The sequence below is a fragment of the Chiloscyllium plagiosum genome, chromosome 9 (genome assembly GCF_004010195.1).
Source record: "Chiloscyllium plagiosum isolate BGI_BamShark_2017 chromosome 9, ASM401019v2, whole genome shotgun sequence".
In the NCBI taxonomy this organism is placed as follows: Eukaryota; Metazoa; Chordata; class Chondrichthyes; order Orectolobiformes; family Hemiscylliidae; genus Chiloscyllium; species Chiloscyllium plagiosum.
In genome coordinates this window covers 14,394,588-14,415,040 of record NC_057718.1, presented here as the reverse complement: position 1 = coordinate 14,415,040, position 20,453 = coordinate 14,394,588, and the positions used below count along the sequence as shown (strand labels likewise).

General features: G+C 47.7%; 1 protein-coding gene across 2 annotated transcripts in view; it reads right to left on the bottom strand.

The window, feature by feature from the left end:
* The window catches only part of kif26ba (kinesin family member 26Ba), a 297,812-nt gene that overhangs the window by 31,809 nt on the left and 245,550 nt on the right, over window positions 1–20,453 (bottom strand). For both annotated transcript variants that reach the window (XM_043695424.1, XM_043695425.1), the window contains 2 exons: window positions 15,616–15,778; window positions 6,371–9,794 (listed from right to left, as the gene is read on the bottom strand). In XM_043695424.1, the coding sequence (XP_043551359.1) occupies window positions 6,371–9,794; window positions 15,616–15,778 (3,587 nt within the window). The remainder of the gene's footprint in view (window positions 1–6,370; window positions 9,795–15,615; window positions 15,779–20,453) is intronic.

Below are 20,453 nucleotides of genomic sequence, written 5' to 3'. Positions count from 1 at the left end.
CCTGACCTATCACCTTCATCCCCTCCCCCACTCACCTATTGTACCCTATGCTACTTTCTCCCCACCCCCACTCTCCTCTAGCTTATCTCTCCACGCTTCAGGCTCTCTGCCTTTATTCCTGATGAGGGGCTTTTGCCCGAAACGTCGATTTCGCTGCTCCTCGGATGCTGCCTGAACTGCTGTGCTCTTCCAGCACCACTAATCCAGAATCTGGTTTCCAGCATCTGCAGTCATTGTTTTTACCTTTTAGAGGGATATGTGCCAAGTGCTGGCAAATGGGACTAGATTAGGTTAGGATATCTGGTCAGCATGGATGAGTTGGGCCGAGGGGTCATTTTCCATGCTGTACAGCTTTATGACTCTATGAATGGTGAATCAAGAGATTATGGCCAAGCATTCTGTATGAATGCCCCCACCTGGAAGTGGAGATTTTGGTTTTTGTTACATTATTTCATTTTAGCAGTTCAAAGGTCACAGCACATGGGCTTCAAGATCACAGCACAATGAGGGCCTAGAGCAGGTACACAGGACAGTGACCACAAAAGATGCAGTCTGGAAAGGCCCCGTGAGATACACAGATTCATACAGTGCAGAAAAGACCCTTCAGCCCCATCCAGTCTGCACCAACATAATTATCACTAATGGTGCGTTAATCCCAATTTCCTGCGTTTGTCCCATATCCTTGAATATTATCATAGCTGAAGTGCTCATCCAAATACTTCTTAAAAGTTATAAAGGTTTCCAACCTCCACTACTGTCCCAGGCAGTGCATTCCAGATTCCCACCTCCCACTGAGTGACAAAGGGTTTTCCCATAGCCCCTCTGAATCTTCTGCCCCTTACCCTAAAACTGTGCCTTCTTGTGATTGACCCCTCAGGCAAAGGGAACAGCTGCTCTCTATTCACCCTGTCCGTACCCCTCATGATCTTATACACCTCAATCAGCGACCCCCCCCACCCCACAATTTTCTCTGCTTTAAGGAAAACAATCCAAGAGTATCTTGTCTCTCCTTGTAGCTCATTTGTTCCATCCCAGGCAACATCCTGGTGAATTCCTCTGTATCCCTCCTCGTGCTATCACATCCTTCCTGTAGTGAGGGGACCAGAACTGCACACAGTATTCCAGCTATGGCCTAACCAATAATTATCACAAGATCCCTCTGTTCCTCTAATCTACCCAGTGTCCTACCATTCATTAAATCCTCCCTCATCGTGTTTCTTTATCGGAAATGCTTCACCTCACACTAATCGGAGTTAAATACCATCTGCCACTGGTTTGCCCATCTGACCAACCCATCTACATCTTTCTGTAACCTACACCCATCTTCTTCACTCTTAACCACTTTAACAATCTTGGTGTCACCTGCAAATTTGCTGAACATTCCCCCAACATTTTCATCTATATTATTTATGTATATGATAAACAATAAGAGTCCCAATACTGATCCTTGTGGCACACTGTTGGACACCAGCCTCCAGTCACTCGAACAGCCTTCGACCACTACCCTCTGTGTCCTATTACTTGGCAGTTTCTAATCCATCTTGCCAAGTTTCCCACAATTCTATGTGCTTTAAAATTCTCAGTCTCCCATGTGGGACCTTGTCGAAAGGCTGAGAGCCGAGTTGGAGAAGGCTACATGAAGAATATAGAAACTCTTGTGGAAGTTACCACTTGCCTTTCCTTTCAAAGACTTGGGATGAATGAAATGGGTTTGAGAACTCCCCAGGAAACCTGCTGCCTTTTCTCCTGTCTCACTTCAATACCAGATGTCCTTAGCCTTGGGAATTCCAAGGGACATTCCCCCAGAGTTTGGAATCCTCAATGTTAACAATGGTGCCACCAAAAACACCCCACCACCCCCACCTCCCACCCCCAGTGAACTGTGTCAGGATATGTCCAGCTTTCGGAAATCAGTCTAGCTCCAGAACAGGGTCTGAATCCTACCTTATTAATCAGCCCACTAACTGGACCAACTTCAAGCAGCTTTCACCACCATCTGTTCTATGTGGAAACGAAAGCAAATGTTTCAATATTTGGCTGGAATTCAAAAAAGTAAGTAGAATTTTGTTCCTTTCTCTAGAAGTGCTATTGGGAGTTTTAATTCGCTCGAACCTGGGAATAATGTTAGAACTACCCCCTCAAATCTGTTCTGCTCTTCAATTAGATCAAAGCAAATTGTATTTTAACCATATTTACACACCTAGGATCTGTAACCTTCAACACCTTTATGCAGTATTGGCCTAGAAAGAAGGCCAGAATTATTAAACCTTTTGGAAAACCAAATCAGTCCGAGGATTCCCTTCAGTCTCCCTGAGTTTGTACAGGGGACTATTAGCACTCCCAACTGCTATCCTGGGAGCTCTGCAACAGAGTCTCTGCCTAATATGGGCTCAGCTGTGATGGTCCTCATGGGTACCTGCGCTACAAGCAATGCATTGTTTCAGGCACATGCCCACACGGACTGGTTGCTTGCCCTTGGCTGGGAAACATAAGGGCCATCGTCAAGACAGGTCCCTCGCAGAGGCACTTCTGGAGATTTCTGCAAAGGCTGTTTGCGTGAGTGGGTGGGGATGCAGAACAGACCAGGAGGAGGCCATTCAGCTCTTCGAGCCTGCTCCACCATTAACAGGTTCATGGCTGCTCCAACGTTCCTCACATCCATGTTCCTGCCCTTTACCCGTCACCTTTGATTTCCCCAAATTATCAAGAATCTATCTCAGCTTTACATATACATAATGAGTCTGTGGCAAGGAGTTCCAAAGACTCACAACCTTCAGAGAGAAGAAATTCGTCCTCATCTCAGTCTTAAATTGGTGTCCCTTTATTCTGAAGAAGGGCTTATGCCCGAAACGTTGATTCTCCTGCCCCTTGGATGCTGCCTGACCTGCTGCGCTTTTCCAGCAACACATTTTCAGCTCTGATCTCCAGCATCTGCAGTCCTCACTTTCTCCTCCCTTTATTCTGAGAGTCTACCTTCTGGTCATATACTCTGCCAGAAGGGGAAACATTACCTCAGCACCTATCCTGTCAAGCCTATTAAGGATATCTGTTTCAATGAGATCACCTCACTAGTGAATAACCACTATTCACACAGCTTTGACTTCATCCTTGCCGGAATACACAATGCTTTCAAAACGGACGCCTTTCTTTTCTTTATTAGTTTACGGGATGTAGGTGTTGCTTGTCCAAGCCAGCATGTGTTCCCGATCCCTAATTGCCCTTGAGCTGGGCAATTGCATGGGGCATTTATGATGGCAGTTTCAGGTGAACCAAATTGTGGTTGGTCTGGAGGCTGGTGTAGGGTCAAGGCTGGGTGAAGATGGCTGGTTTCTCTTCCAGAACAGAATCAGTGAACCAGGTGGGATTTTATAACAATCAATGGTCACTGTCACTGAAGGAGCTGGGGTTTGATGCCCTCCAGTTACAGAGTCATAATGTCGTTCAGCATGGAAACAGACCCTTTGGACCAACTCATCCATGCCAACCAGATATCCCAATTTGACCTAGTCCCATTTTCCAGCATTTGGGCCATATTTCTCCAAACACTTCCCGTTCATATACCCATCCAGATGCCTTTTTAAAAAAGGCAGCATCATTAGAATCTTCATTAGAAAATAGGAGACTGGGGGGGTGACCTGATTGAGGTCTGCAAATTCATGAAGGGTATAGACAGGGTAGATAGAGACAAGCATTTTCCCAAGGTGAGGGATTCAATAACGAGAGGTCATGCGTTCAAGGTGGGAGCTGAAACGTTTAAGGGGGATACACATAGAGTGATAGGTGCCTGGAACGCGTTGCCAGCAGAGGTAGTAGAGGCAGGCCCGGTAGATTCATTTAAGTTGTGTCTGGCCAGATGCATGAGTAGGTGGGGAGCAAAGGGATACAGATCCTTAGGAATTGAGCGATAGGTTTAGACAGTGGATTTGGATCAGCTCAGGCTTGGAGGGCTGAAGGGCCTGTTCCTGGGCTGTAAATTTTCTTTGTTCTTAGATGTTGTAATTGTACCAGCCTCCACCAATTCCTCTGGCAACCTGTTCCATGATCGCACCACTCTCTGCGTGAAAAAATTACCCCTCAGGTTCTTTTTAAATCTTTCCACTCTCACTTTAATCCTATGCCCATCTAGTTCTGGACTTCCCCACCCCAGGAAAAAAAGCTTGTCTATTCACCCTATCCATGCTCCTCATGATTTTATAAACCTATATAAGGTCATCCCTCAGCTACATTGAAAACAACCCCAGCCTATTCAACCTCTCCCTATAGCTCATCCCCTCCAACCCTGGCAACATCCTTGTAAATCCTTTTGAGTTTAACAACACTTTCCCTGTAGTGAGGTGACCAGAATTATACGCAGTATTCTAAAACGGCCTCACCAACGTCCTGTACAGCTGCAACATGACGTCCATTCATATCATACCCCAGTTAGCAGAGGTTACCATAAATATAAGTGAAAAAAGGGGGTAGGTGGGTAGGAGGGAGTGTTCTGAAGGAGTTGTTTGTTGCTGCTGCTGATGGACACAGCCAACGCAGAGGAACCAATCAATAAGTGTATGTAGTGTAAGCAAACCCATCGAGGGCCTCCAGACTCACTGGAGATGCTATTTACCTCTGTTACTGTTTCCATGGGATGTGGGTGTTGCTGACAAAGCCAGCATTTATTGCTCAGCTCTAACTGACCTTGAACTGAATCGCTTGCTAGACCATTGCAGATGGCAGGTGTCACCCAACCCTACGGCGGTGCGCCTGGAGCTGCATCTGGGCTTGCTTACCTTTTGAATGTTGCAGCAGGATCGAAGGACCGAATAGCCTACTCCTGCTCCGAATTCCCATGATCTTACGAAAGTAATTAAAAATCACATGGCCCACAATTGTTGTAGCCAATGGAGAAAGAAATGTCTGGCGACAAACTGAACTTCTGGCTTTCTCACGTTAAAAAAGAAGAAACCCCATCAGCACCCCCTGGAAACTTACCACAACAAAAAAAGTGAAGTAAACTTTGTCTGAGGATGCCAAGAGGCAATGGGTTATTAAAGAAAGTAACGACAGTTTGCAGTTAAATCGAGATCCTAGCACCGTATTTATTAAAGTATTCTTTCATGGGTGTATGGGCATCACTGGTACGGTCAGCAATCGCTGCCTATCCCTAAATGCCCTTTGACTTCAGTGGCTTGCTTACTCTTTCAGTTGGCCATTCAGAGTCGCACACCTTGCTGTGGGCCGAGAGTCACATGTAGGCCAAGCGGCGGATTTCCTGATCTAACAACTCATTAATAAACCAGGTGGGTTTTAAATGATAAACTCGTTTAAAGTTCATGGTCACGATCACAGCGATTAGTTGGATATTCCAGGTTTATTAATTAAAGCCAAATGGACGTGCGGTGAGGGGATTTGAATCCACAATCTTCAGAGCAGGAACTACCTGCCCAGAGACATTGCCAATACACCAGCATCTCCCCTGAGAAACACATGTCAACTAATTCGATCAACTAATCACTAATTGCTCTGTTAGCCGTGACCCTGTAAACAGAGACGAGGCCACTCACGTGTGAAAAGGGAGATAGCATCATATTTATGTGTGGCCTGAGCAAGCCTTTCTCACACGCAGAGTTGGACTTCATCGTGTATCCTCATCACCATGGAAACTGAATTTTCTTAACCAGGTTACAGCTCGTGAAATATCAGCGGCCAGTCTCAGAATAAGGCTACTAGGTCAAAAGCTGGATAGGTGGTTCCTATTCCAAATAATGCCATGGCCCAGTATCCCCATCACAATACTTTGCCACACTCCCAGACACTCCAACCTATCCTCCACTCTCCACAGGTTAAGATCATGGAACTACATAGTATTTCCAGCACAGAAACATGCCGTTTGGCCCAACTGCTCTATTTCCTCCCAGCAAATGCCTCCATTCAAACTGTTACGCAGCAGGACAGTATTATATGTGAATCTTGCTCAATAGATTGCTGATGCTGATGCATTTTGGTTTACACTCATCAGGATAACTGTGAGATTGCCAAAAATGGAAGGATCACAACAATTTATACAACAGGATAGCAGGGCGCTGATTGGTTGATAAGTCACCTCCAATTTGCTGAGACTTTCTCCTGTGTGGCTGCAGAAAAGCCTTGACCAATCAGAGTTGACTAAATCAGCACCCTTCTCCTTGTTTAGATTGGTTGGAATTTGGCATTCTAGCATGTGTCCTGAATGTAAGATGTAAATCTTCAGCAACATCTCTCCCTTTCCAGTCAAATCCTTTATTTAATCATGCATTTATTTAATTTCTCCTCAGATGACTGGATCAGTACATCCGATGTAATAACCACCACTATTTCTAATGACGCCACAGAGGATGTGCTCTCATCTTACCTGTGTTCATCCTTCGCTTTGGAGATTTCATGCTCCTGGATCTACCCACTGCTGAGTTTCCGTTTTCACTCATGGAGTCCTGGGCGGAAGATGCGCTTCCCGTGGCCTCGCTGTCCCTGATCATGCTCTCATAGCCGCTGCTGCCTCCGCTGTGGTAGAACAGGGCAGTTTTGCCCATGGCCGGGGGGAGTTCACCACTCAGCACGCTGCTGTTGTCACTGCCATGGCCACTGCTACACCGGTGAGGTTTCCGGGGGGGGGTGACTTTGCTGTAGGGCGATGGGAGGGCCTGAGGGGGGGACTTCTCGCCCGAGTGCAGGCTCCACTTCTCAGACTCTGCACTGCCTCGCTGCTGGCTGCCCCTGGCTGCTGCGCTTCCCTGGAGCAGCTCTGAGATCCTGCCGTTGACGGCTCTCAGGGGCAGCTTGGCCACGATGCTGGAACCTCTGCTTTGCTTGCTGCTCAGTGACTGGGTGGACCAGGACATGTTCTTCGAGTTGGACGGCATGCTGGAGCTGCGGCCGACGGACTGAGGCAGCGACTTGGTGGAGAAGCTCAGTGTCTTGGTGGTGGACGCTGAAAGGCTCCGTGACTTGGGGCCAGCCAGGAGCAGCTTGCTGACCGCCGACATCTTGGAGGCACTGGACTTTGGGGAGGTGCCCAGTGATGGCGGAGTGCAAGGCTGCGTGGGCGAAGACACGGCGGCGCGATTCAAGCTCCGGCCCGTACGAGGCATCGTGCTGTCGCGGGACGCATTGACCTTTGACCCCATGGACGTCAAGCTCCCCGCCCTCTCCAAAGACAGGCACTCGTACTGGCCAGCATACCGCCTGTTGAGGGAGTTAGGCCGGCTGCTGAACAGCTCGTCTTTCCCACTGCTCGCTTTGCTACAATTCTCCAAGTTGGGGGCCTTGGCTTTGAAGGGGGCACTGCCTTCGTCTGGTGTAGCTGCCGACGTCGGTGTAACCTGGGTCAAGGAGCTGCTGCCGGCCGGCGTGTGCTGGACACTGGCTCTGTTCCTCTGATCGAGGCTCGACTTCCTGACGGGAGGCAGCGGGGGCATCCCTTTGGGCCGGGAGGGCAGCAGGCTGTGCTTGTTGGGGGAGCCCACCCTCCTCTCCAGGGTGGCCTTAGGGCTGCAGGGGGTGGACGCCTGTGACGTCGTGGCTGAGGTGCTGCTGCTCTCTGCAGAGAGGCACAGCGGCCTGAGGGAGGCGCCTTCCAGCTGGTCTTGTTTGGCCAGCAGCGGGCGCTGCAGTGCCCGGGACAGGTTGCCCTCCTTCAGACTGTCCAACGAGAGGGTGGAGCTCTGGCTGCAGGAAGTGGTCAGTGCCATCTCACAGCCATCCACCACCCTCTTGGCCGGATCTCCCCGCATGGGGGAGACAGGGGTTTCAGCCCTGCCACTGCACAGGCTCTCCGCTGAGGTCAGCTTCTGACTCCCCCCTGGATCAACACTCTCACCTCCGTCCAGCCCAGCATCCTCCAGCTCCTCCTCTTCGCCGTCTTCCTCCTCCTCCTCCTCCTCCTCCTCCTCGCGCTTCAACCACGGGTCGTCAAAGGTCATGTCCTGCGAGGTGCCGGCAGCTTTGCCATGGCGATGGTGGGGGGACACGGGAGGACAGCGGACAGACGCCAACATGTCACTCTGGTCGGGGAAATGCATCTGCTTCAGCCTGATGCAGGGGTGCACTGAAATGTTCGTCTTGATGGGAAAACAGCCCTCGGCCCTGGGCAGTCCCGAGGCGTTCGATATTCGAACTGTCGTCTTCCCCAGCGCCGCGATCTTGCAGTTCTGGTTGGCAGCAATCTGGTACAGGCCTTTGGCCTCTCCGGCCTTCTCCGACATGCTGAAGAACTTGTCCATGACGGAGTACTTCCCACTCCGCGTGTACGCCACGCACTCCTCCTGGTGACTGCCTGCCACATCCAGCAGTGAGGGGTCGGCCAAGGCTTCACCATTGCCGCTGCAGGTCTGGGTGACAAAACTGTGGCAGGACTGCTCGCCATCACTCCCAGTGCTCATCTCACTGAGCCAGGAGCTAATGGACGAGCGACGGCTGCTGGAAACCAAGACTTTCTCGTCAAGGCCTGGCTTGGGGAACGGCAGGAACTTGGTGATGCTGACTTCGGAGAAGGGGCTAGCAGTCGAATAGCAGTCCAGGTCCTCGTTGATGCTGCTGATGATGCTGACAGGCCTGGAGCCTGAGGCTAAGGCCTGCACCGAGCAGTCGCTATTGAAGCTGATGATACTAGTGGGGCGCCCGTTCTCCAGGATGCCGCTGATGGTCAACTCCTCGACCAGAGTGAACACCAGTTCGTCCTCCCCGTTCAGTTCCAGGGGCTGCTGCAAGGTGACTGTGGCCCGGCTCATCATTTCGGTCTTGCCGTTGTCCGCCAGTTCCTGCTCTTGGTCTGAGAATGCAGCGTCCTGCGAGTACTGTGTGCCCGAGGACACAGGTCTCTTCACCACTTGGGGGCTCATTCCCACAGGGGCTGCCCTGATTTCAGGCTGCTCTAGGAGCTCACCGCAGGCCCTCCTGCAGTCCCTGGTCGGTGTCTGGGGTGGGGGAGGAGCTGTGCTGAGCAACGACCCCTTCTGGGTGTATACCTTGCAACGCTGGGAGGGTGAATGTTGGGGTTTGTAGTCAGAGCTCTTCGAGAGGCTTGCTATCCCAAGCCTTGGGGAGCCCATGGGTCTGGGTTTAACCTCCGCGCTGCCGCTACTGTGTGGGACCTCCTTGGTGCTCTGACTCCTTGACACGTTCAGTTGAGTGCTGCTGCCTCCCATGACACTCCTGGGGGAGGATGGTGCGGAACCACCACTGCCTTGCGGCACAGGGGATTGGGCGGCCTGAGGTCGCAATACGCCAGGACCCGCGTCCTCTGTGTTCTCCTCAGGAGCCCAGTGTGCTGAGTTCAGTCCCAGCCCTTGTTGGGCCTCTGCCCTCTGGGCCTGTGCCTCCTCGCCCTTCCCAGGCTGCTCGCTGCAAGGAAGCTCCTCAAAGGGGAATCTGTCAGGCTCCTCGCTGCCATCGATGCACTCAAGCCGCTCCTGCAGCTCAGCAAAGGTGTTACACTTCAGGCAGTCCTTCTCGGGGAGTACTGGCACAGGCTCAGTGCCAACCTCGGGCCTTGCCTCATTCTTGTTCTTCTGCAGCGAGGGAATAATGGGCACAAAGTCGGGCGGCCCCTCGTTGTCGGTCAGCTCCTTATCACTCAGGGCGGTGCCATTGGGGCCCACGTAGATGACAGTGTCGCACGATTGCTCGCTGCTGGACGAGTAGTCTGGGTCACTCGACAAGTTTAAGATGGGGAGGTCCGTGTCCCCTGCTCCTCTCGGGTGGAATGGTCGGAGTTGTGTGGGCCGGCGCATCCTTCCTTCCTCGCAGGAACTCTCGCCCCCGGATGAACTGGAGGTGTACTGCAGTCAGAGAGCAGAAGACAGTGAGTGATTAACTGTGTACAAACCCCAACTCCAATTACCACTTAGAACATGCAATTAAGGGGAGGCGATGACCTAGTGGTATTATCACTGGTTAACCCAGAGACTGAAGTAATGTTCTGGGGACCTGGATTCAAATCCTGCCACGGCAGATGGTGGAAACTGAACTCAATAAAAATCTGGAATTATGAATCTAATAATGACCATGAATCAATTGTTGGAAAATCCCATCTGACTCACTAATGTCCTTCAGAGAAGAAAACTGCCATCCTTACCTGGTCTGGTCTACATGTGACTTCAGACCCACAGCAAGGTGGTTGACTCTGAACTGCCCTTTGGGCAATTAGGGATGTGTAATAAACATGGTGGAGCTGGTGACACCCTCATCCCAAGAATGAATAAAGGAAAACAAATCACATTGTGCATATCAGTCTTTCCTTGAGTGAGAAATCACCAGCTCATTTCACGAGCAATATTTTTATAATCTCATTCACGGGATGAGGTCATCATTGACTGAATCACCATTTATTGTCCATCTCTAACTGCCCAGAGGGCAGTTAAGAATGAACCATACTGCTGTGGGTCTGGAGTAGAGCAGACCAGACAAGGATGAGAGCTTCCCTCCCTCAAGAATACTAGTGAAGCAACTGAGCCTTTGCAAGAATTGACAACAGTTTTAGTGCCATCCTTAGGTTCTTCATTCCAGATTGATTTTTTTCCTCCAGAAAACGGCAACAGAATGAGGAGTTGACGAGTGAAAACTGGGATGGAGAAAAATCTCTTCACTGAGAGGATGGTGAGTCTCTGGAATTTCCTGTTCCAATGGGCTCAGCCATTGGATGTGTTCAAGACAGAGGTAGACAGATGTCCAGAGACAGTTAATTTACAGATATGGAGATTACGTGGGCAAGTGGCATTGCGGTTGATGATCAGCCATGAAGTGGAATGGCAGAGTAGTTTCCAAAAGGGCTGAATGGCCTCTTCCTGTTCCTATGTTTCCATGTAACTCTGAATTGGAAGTGATGGAACCAGATTCCAACTTGGACTCAGCAGATCGCACTTGCCCTGCTGAATGACATTGGGCTCGCGAGCTGTACCAGAGGCCCCTGAATATCGAATTTAAGCTGACACCCCAGTGCAGTACCAAACAGGGTGCTGCACTGTCAGAGGTGTCAACGTGCCAATGAGTTGTTAAACTGTGGGTTGGGAGGGAGAGGGATATGTGACCTTCTGCCCTTTGTGTCAAGATCAAAAAATTGTACACTGAGAAATGGGGGAGCAGTTCTCCCAATGGCACAACATTCAAAACAGGTTGTCTGGTCATTGATCACAGAGAGTTAGTTGATGGGATGTTGTGATGCGTGTAATTGACTGCCAAGTTTGTTAAACTCTTGCAGTGACTACGCCTGTGAGGTACCCTATTGGCTGCACGGTGTTTTGGGGCATGCGGATGCCTGGAGAAGCAGAAATGTTGGTTCTTTTAGCTGAAACACAACACCCACAGGGTGGATTCAGTGGCAGGTCAGGCTGCTAGGCCTCCAGGACAAACACTCCTGCTCTGCCCTGCCCTGCCCAGGCCCAATGCTGGGTCACTGCCTGTCCATGGGCCACATTGACGTGTAGGAAATGGTGGGACACAGCCTGGCCCATGTTAACAAATCCATGCCGTGAACAGGCAGAGGATGAATTGTGGTTATTGTAGGATGGCATGAAAACATACTGAGACATGTTGTATGCAATTTACACCAGCCTTTGATTTATCGCACAGAGAGATTACAAAGTATTATGAGGCTGTCATAAGGAAGGAACCCCTTTCCATTTATTTTCACCACGCCTATTTACTAACGGACAGCAGCTACTGGATCCTCAGATGGGCAGATATCTGTATTTTGTGGCCAGGAATGAGAACAGAACAGGCCATTTTCCTATTACAAACACAGTGTTTTAGAAAAATAAGGAAGTTTTGTTTTCCAGAGGAATGTAAACTAATTTTCCAATAAATGCAGGTAAGCAGAGAGCTGTCATCCCAAGCATCATGAACAACTGATTATGGTCATGGAGTCATAGAGATGTACAGTATGGAAACAGACTCTACAGTCCAACCCATCCACGCTGACCAGATATCTCAACCCAATCTAGTCCCACCTGCCAGCACCCGGCCCATATCCCTCCAAACCCTTCCTATTCATGTACCCATCCAGATGCCTTTTAATTGCTGCAATTGTACCAGCCTCCACCACTTCCTCTGGCAGCTCATTCCATACACGCACCACCCTCTGCGTGAAAAAGTTGCCCCTTAGGTCCCTTTTATATCTTTTCCCTCTCACCCTAAACCTATGCCCTCTAGTTCTGGACTCCCCCCAACCTAGGGAAAAGACCTTATTTATTTACTCTATCCATGCCCCTCATGATTTGAGAAACCTCTATAATGTCCTAAAGGATTTAGACAATTGATCGATGTAGTGGAATCTACCAGTCCCTGGAATCAGGATGTACCAACACGTACCCAAGAGCAGAGGACAGACCTCATTGGGGCATTCCTCATTGGGTGGTCCTCATTGGGCTGTCTTCATTGGGCCTCCCTCATTGGGCCATCCTCATTTAGCAGTCCTCATCAGGTGGTTCTCATCGGGAGATCCTTATTGGGCAGTCCTCATCATGGGTCCTCAATAGGCAGTCTTCATCAGGTGGTCCTCATCGGGTGGTCTTCATTGGGCCATCCATGTAGGCAGCTGGCCTTGTCAGAGAGAGCTGTCTTCTCCAAATGGAAGATGGACCAGAAGAAGAAAAGGAAGATGACCCAGGGAAGAGTTCCTCACCACCTTGGTGAGAGTGCAGGATGCTGCTTTCACAATTTTAATTAGACTGACACATTCCATGCCCAGAGCCTCTGGGATTGGTGCACAATCCCCAACTGTCATCGTGTATACTTCCTCTTAAATAATCTATCTGCTGGTTCTTAATCAACTCAGACTATATGGAAGTTGCTACAAATGGTCACATGCCTATATGAGGTAACTGTGATTGCGAGTCCCCACAAACCCCCAGCACAGTGACTGTACTGCACAGTTTGATCAGCTGCTGCACATCGTGGCTTTGGGGACTCAGGTCTGTTGCTACCATTGGATTTGGTGGATTACCAGCTCCTGAGCTCTGCCGAGTCGGTGGTAGCTGTCACAGAAGTGTTCAGTTCCACCAGATTCAATCACAACTGAGTGAGCTGGGTCATTCTGAAGATGAGGTGGGGGGAGAGGCAAGGTGAAATGAAGGTTTACCCACTGCCAGGGCCTGCTGCCAATGAATTGAGGCGTGTGTGTTTTGCAGTTAAACTGGCAAAGTCAGATCCCACCCCTCCTTCCAGGTAGCCATGGTGACATGCCCCATTTCATCCACTCAGCTCAGCCAGTCGGCAACAGCTTCAGACTGAGAGATGAACGTTTGCCAGGAGATCTCCCCTGCTGTCCTGTGAATAATGACCACCAGTTCTATGACACCTACTCAAGATAGCAGATAGGATTTACATGATCCACATCTAGTACTCCCTCAGTAATGGAGCATCAAGCCAGGAGGATTTTTCTTTGTGTTCCTTTCTGGGATGTAGGCGCCATTGGCAATATCCAATATCCTCTAGGGAAGGAAATGTGTCGTCCTTACCTGATCTGGCCTGCTTGTGCCTCCAGACCCACATCAGGGTGGTTGATTCTCAACTGTCCTCTGGGCAATTAGGGCCTAGCCAGTGACCTTTGTCCCATGAATACATTTTTCAAGTGTTTTCCTTTTATTTGAGTTGTTAAGCAGTGAAGACTTGAAGAAGAGCAGTAGAGTCTTCCATGATGTTCCAGTCAATATTCCTCCCCGAATAAACATCACAACAACAGAGGATGTGGTCACTGTCACATTGCAGAGTGTAGGAGATTGTTGTGTACAAACTGGCTGCTGTGTTCCTGAATTATAGCAGTGCCTACACTTTTTAAAGTGCTGCATCATCTGTACAAACAGCCTTTGAGAAGTCCCGGATTGGTGGAAAACTTGACATAAATACAAGTCTTACCTCATGGTTAACACTACATCCCCACCTGAATCTTTGTTGTACTAAGTCAAGTGCACTAACTGGCTTTTACATGCCCACACAGGATCTCATCATGCGATAGTTAGTTGATAATTACAGGGTGAAAGGGGCACACTGCACTTCAGTCTAAAGTAGGTTGTCATCTCCTCAGAGCAGTGTTATGTACAAGTAACAATTACTCATATTTGAACATCATTGGCAGTGTGTAGCCAGGTTATGGCCTGTTGTGTACAGCCAATGAATACTCCTCAGATGTGCAGACAGCAATTAAGGGAAAATCACATTGCAATGGGTCTGGAGTCACATGCAGGCCAGACCAGGTAGGGATGGCAGATTGCTGTCCCTAAAGGGCATTAGTGAACCAGGCAGGATTTACAACAATTGACAGTGGTTAAACAGCCAGTAAAAGGCTAACATTTTATTCCAGACTTTATTTTATTGAATTCAAGTTTCACTAGTGGGATTTGATCTCATGGTCTATGAGCATAGTGTATTTTACTAATCTAGTGCTAATACCAATGGTGCAGCGATTAAAATCCAGACTATGCCTGGACCACATGCATAGAAATGGGTTCAAGATGGCGGCTCATCACTATTTTCTCAAGGGGCAGTTTGGATTGGGCAACGAATGCAGGCCTATGCCAGCCACACTCCTATCCCAGGAGATAATTTTCAAATAAAGTGATTCCCAAGCAGGAAGAGAGAAGGTTATTAGTCAAGAGCAGTTCAAAGAATGTTTATTTGACTAATACCTGGAATGAGTGGATTGTCTTGTGAAACCCTACAGACTGGCTAGGCCTGTATCCTCTCGAGTTCAGAAGAGTCAGAGGTGACTTAATTGAAACATATAAGATCCTGAGTGAACCTGAGTGGGTGGATGTGGAAATGATGATTCCTCTTAAGGGTCAATCTAGAAACAGGGGTCACAGTTTAAAAATAAAGGGGTTGTCCATTTAAAACAAGATGAGGAAACCTTTTTGTTTGTTTTAGAGGGTTGAGAGCCTTTGGAAACCCTTTCCTCGAAAGGTAGTTGATGCAGAATTTTTAAACGTTTTTAAGCAGTTAGATTCTTGATGACTGAAAGATTATCAGGAATACGCAGCGGAGCCTAAAAGCAGACCAGCCACGATCTAATTGAATGGCAGAGCAGGGTGGAAGGGCCGAGTGGTCTACTCTTGTTCCTTGTCTACACTGCCTTGGGAAAGCAGCCAGCATAATCACAGACCCCTCCCACCGTGGTTATAACTCTCTTCCACCATCTTTCATTGGGCAGATGATGCAAAAGTTTGAAAACACAGACCAGCAGATTCAAGAGCAGCTGTTATCAGACGTCCAAACGGACATCTTGTATATTAGAGTTGATCTTTCTCTATAACTTCTCTGTAACTGTAACACGACATTCTGCATTCTGCTCAGTTACCCTGATGTACCTATGTAAGGTATGATTTGTCTGGATGGCATGGAACACAATACTTTTCACTCTTATCTCGGTACGGGTGACAATAATAAATCAAATCAAATCAAATTATGGAGGGATGTGAACACAAGAATAAGAATTTGAAACTTTAGATCAGAGGGTCAGAAGTGAAAATTGTTTTCAGCCTCCCAGCCTGACAATTTAACTCAGTCATTACAATATACACTCACTTGATCGCGAGGAATAAATAAATAGTTAGACAGCTGAACACCACGTGTGACCTGGTTTTATAAGTATGCAGAGCTCTCATGTACCTTTGTCTTCTTCTTCTTCATTCGGAGGACCCGCGACGCGATCTGGATGGTGGACAGGGTTTCAGAGTAGTTGCTGGAGGAAGCCGAGATGTGGGCGATCATGGTGGTCCGGCAATTCAGGTTGCCAAGAGATTCCCGCAGCAACATGGTGAGCTTGCTCTCCCTGAAATGGTAAAGCAACAAGATGGCACTGAATAACCTGAAGCATTTACTGCCACCACATGTAAGATTGGTTGGAGGGGGGGGTTGGTGGTCTGGTTGGTGGTGGTGCTGGTTTGCTGAGATGATGTATCCCTTTGCAGGAGACAACAGACCTACGGGACACAGTTTAAAAGTAACTCATTGAAGACAGAGATGAGGGGATTTTCTTCTCTTGGAGGGTTGAGAGTCTATGGAACTCACTTCACCAGAGAATGGAGATGAGGCCACTGTGTATTTTTTAAGGCAGAGATAGATAGTTTCTTGATTAATAAGGGTTATTTGCGAATGTGGGTTTGATGTTACAATCACATCAGAGTCGAGAGTGTGTTTCTGGAAAAGCACAGCAGGTCAGGCAGCATCCGAGGAGCAAGAAAATCGACGTTTCAGGCATAAGCCCTTCATCACTTTCTCCTAGTTACAATCACATCAGCCAGATCTTATTGAACAACACAGCAGGCTCGAGGGGCTGAATGGCCTCCTCCTGCCCCTCAGAAATGTGCATGCTCACAAAATCACACACACCTCTGACTGCAACATTGTCAAGAGGGATGTAGAGGGACTGCAAAAGGTGCAAGAAAAAAAAGAGAGGGTTATCATAATCTGGAAAGATTGAAAAGGCTATGACACACAAAATTCCTCACTAAAGGTTTATGATGTCCAGAGAAAATACTGAATAGTGGCCATATAGAGATCATCAAGATTATTCTGTGGATGAGTTTGACAGGGTAGATGTAGAGATGATGCTTCCATACCTGGGGAGAAACTAGAACCAAGGGGCACAGGTATAAGATGGTCACTAATACAGTGAATACAGGTTACTCAGAGTGTGGCGAGAAAGTGCAAATCACTAGCACAAGGAGTCGGTGAGGTGAATAAGACAAAGGTATGGGATGGTGAGGATGGTTGGGATAAACACCCAAAGGAAATAGAATGATATGTTGATGGGATCAGATGGTGGGGCTGGAAGGGGACTTTTGTGGAGCTTACACAGATCAGTTAGTATGTTGCAAACATGCTGTGAAACCTAAGAATTGACCATAGGACTTGGAGGAAGATTAAATTGATATCAAACTTCCCTTAAACTATAACGATTTCATTCAAAATAACTATAACGTTCTGTTGTTTTCCTCTCTCTTGGAGGAAGAATGCATGCATTTAATAAATATCACAGCTCTCAATCTCACACATACGCTGATACACACATATAATGACACACAGACACACAAACACAGTGACACACACAGATACATCCACACAAACACTGACGCACTAACAGACGCACACACAACATATGCTGACACGCAGACACACAAACACACACTGATGCCTGCTGACACACACACATACTGACACAAACAGGCTGGCCCACACAAACACAGACACACAAACTGACACACACAAACATACTGACACACAAACACACACTGACACACAAACATGTACACACCAATATCCTCACTGAAGTTTACAATGTCTTGAGCGCTACATAAATTCTACGTTGCAAAGATTTCGAAGCTAAAACCTCTCCCGGTGACATTCCTGCCTTGCTGTTTGTTGAGTATGGAAGAGCTTTCTTGCCATGTCAAAACTTGGCTTATTGCTTGGCTGAATATTTCACATAGTTGCTCAATCACTCACCACGGGTCCCGCATCTGCTGCATGCAAAAGGCTTTCACTACGTTCAATGAGATTCTGATTACTAATGTAAAAATAATAAACACCACCAGATCCAGTTTGCCAACCTCTCAGGTTCACTGGGAGCAGTCTAGATTTGATTCCTTTTTCCTTATGTTCTACAACTCGACTCTCCTCTTGAACCCCATCAACACCAACACTGCATGGTGGAAATGACAGCTACCGTGGCATCCCTGTCCCTTCATGCCCTTCCCTCAGAGTTAACCTTCTAACCACTACAGAGATTGTGGGTGACCCATGCCCTTTGACCTCAGCCTAGTAACATACCTATCTTGGAATGTAATGGAAAATCACATTGTGCCTTTTTATCAATGCTCTGCAGGATCACACACTGAGGCATAAAAATCAGTTAAGATACACTCCCAAAGCTCGGCCACTATCACGACCAGAATGGTCCTCTCACCTCAATCCAATCTCCCAGGAGGCCTGGAGGGCGGTCAGAGAAAAGTTCCCAAAAATCTTTTCCTCTCCAAGTTGGCCTGTGTATTAATCTCCCAGGAGATAATAATGTGAGTTTACTTTCATTTATTCCTCCTTTGGATGTGTGTATCATAGCTGCCCTTGAGTCGCACTGTTGAACCACTGCTGACTGTTTGGTGTAAGCAGACCTGCGACACTGGGAGGGAGGGAGTTCTGTGATTTTGACCTCACAATATTGAAGGAATGGCAATATATTTCCAAGTCAGGATGGTGAGCGGCTTGGAGGGGGGTCTTGTGGGTAGTGGTGCTCCTATATATTTGCTGCCCTTGTCCTTCTGGATGGCAATGGTCATTGTTTAGAAGGTGCTCAAAGGAGCCTTGGTGAATTACTGCAGTGCATCTTATAGATGGTACACACCACTGCTTCAAGTGTTATTGGAGGAACTGGATGTTGAAGGTGGTGGATGGAGTGCCAAATAAGCAGGTTGCTTTCTCCTGGATGGAGTCAAAGTTTGCATTTCACACTATGTGTGGCTTTAGGTCTGGGATGCATTGCCTGGAAGTTTGGTGAGGGCAGGTTGAATTGAGGCATTCAAGCACATGCAAAGGTATACAGAATTGCACTAAGTTAGGATGCTTATTTGCAGAACCAGTGCAGATATAATGGGCCAAATGGTCTCCTTCAGCACCGTAACGTTTTTAGAAAATTGAGTGTTTTGTTAGAGCTGAGCTCATCCAAGCAAATGAATAATATTCTCTCCTACTCCTGATTTTTAGAGCAGTGGGTGTTATCTATATCATGATGCAATATAAATATGGATTATGGTGGGGGGGGGGGGGGCAGGTTGGATGAATAAGCAGATTGTTTTCTATCTGATGTGATCTGTGGGTTTGTAAGTGCAACATTTACTAGAAATGATTTTGTCCACAGTTGTCATTTCCAAATCTGTCTACCTCCCAAACAGCAGCTTGTGCGTATAGCATCCTCTTGCAGCTTACGCGGGAGAAGAAATGATGACAATACTGTACTGTAGACTGGTAGGGAGCTACCAACGAAAGGAGAATACATCAAAATAAACTCTTTCTGTACTTATTACAAAAAGGAAATGATTTAATCAGAGATATTTTAACTGTAAAATTTGAACCCTTTTATTCCACTAAAGAGAGACCATGAAGAGAGACAGAATACATAATGATTGATGATTGTGATGATATAGTATATGATTTTATAAACACTCCCTACTTTTGCCAAGTGCCTTCTTCTCCCTCAGAACTTAAAACAACCACACAAGTCTAGAAATGTTTATCCCAGTTATACAAGGACACCGATGTATAACAGGTGATTTTTCCAAATTAACTCCCAAAGGAAACAAACTCTCTCTTAAATTACAAGAATCAGACACTGAAATAAGTGTCAAAGTTTCTAATGAGATTGAATATGTGACTGAGGAGAAAACACAGGCTTGGTTTTATCTAGAACTCTTCATCTCAGGAGTTCTCAATGTCCTTTAAAGCTAAAGGAATACTTTTGACGTGCATGACTAGTGTAATGTAGAAAATACTGCAGCCAACATATACACAACAATATCCCACCAATCACACTGCAGTAGTGACCAGAAACCAGAAGTAAAATGACCAGATTATCTGTAATAATTAGTCATAGAGGTCTACAGTGCAGAAAAAGGTCCTTCGGTCCATTGAGTCTGAGCTAGTCAGAAACAAACACCTAACCATGCTAATCCCATTTTCCAGCAATTGGCCCATAGCCTTGGCATTGCAAATGCACATCCAAATACTCCATATTATATTGAATATTTGCCAGGGCACCAAGGCAGATTCCCTTTTCAAAATAAAAATTAATGCCATGGGATCTTTTATATCAACTTGAAAGAGTTGACAGGTTCAACGTTCTCTGAAACATGACAATTTCAACGTTGTAGCACTCCCACTGTACGGTACTGGGAGGATCAGCTGTGCTTTCTGTAATCGGATCTCTCTAGAGTGGGAGTTGGACTCAGTCATAGCTTTCCAATAGAGAAGCGAGTGGTACCCACGGAGTCACAGATCGTCTGTCATCAAGAGGCGTCCCCGGGTGATGGTTAGGAAGTCCCATAGATCTAATCATAAATAGACTGGAAAGGCTTACCAGGCATGGTGGCTCAGTGACCTCTACATCGCTGAAGCCAAAAGTGGTAGTCTGGCGCACTGACCTCTACATCGCTGAAGCCAAACGCCAACTCGAGGACACCTCTTCCTACCGCCCCCTTGACCATGACCCCACCCCCCATCACCAAACCATCATCTCCCAGACCATACAGAACCTCATCACCCCAGGAGATCTCCCACCCACAGCTTCCAACCTCATAGTCCAGGAACCCCGCACTGCCCGGTTCTACCCCCTTCCCAAGATCCACAAGCCTGACCACCCTGGCCGACCCATTGTCTCAGCATGCTCCTGCCCCACTGAACTCAAATCTACCTACCTCGACACTGTCCTATCCCACCTAGTCCAGGAACTCCCC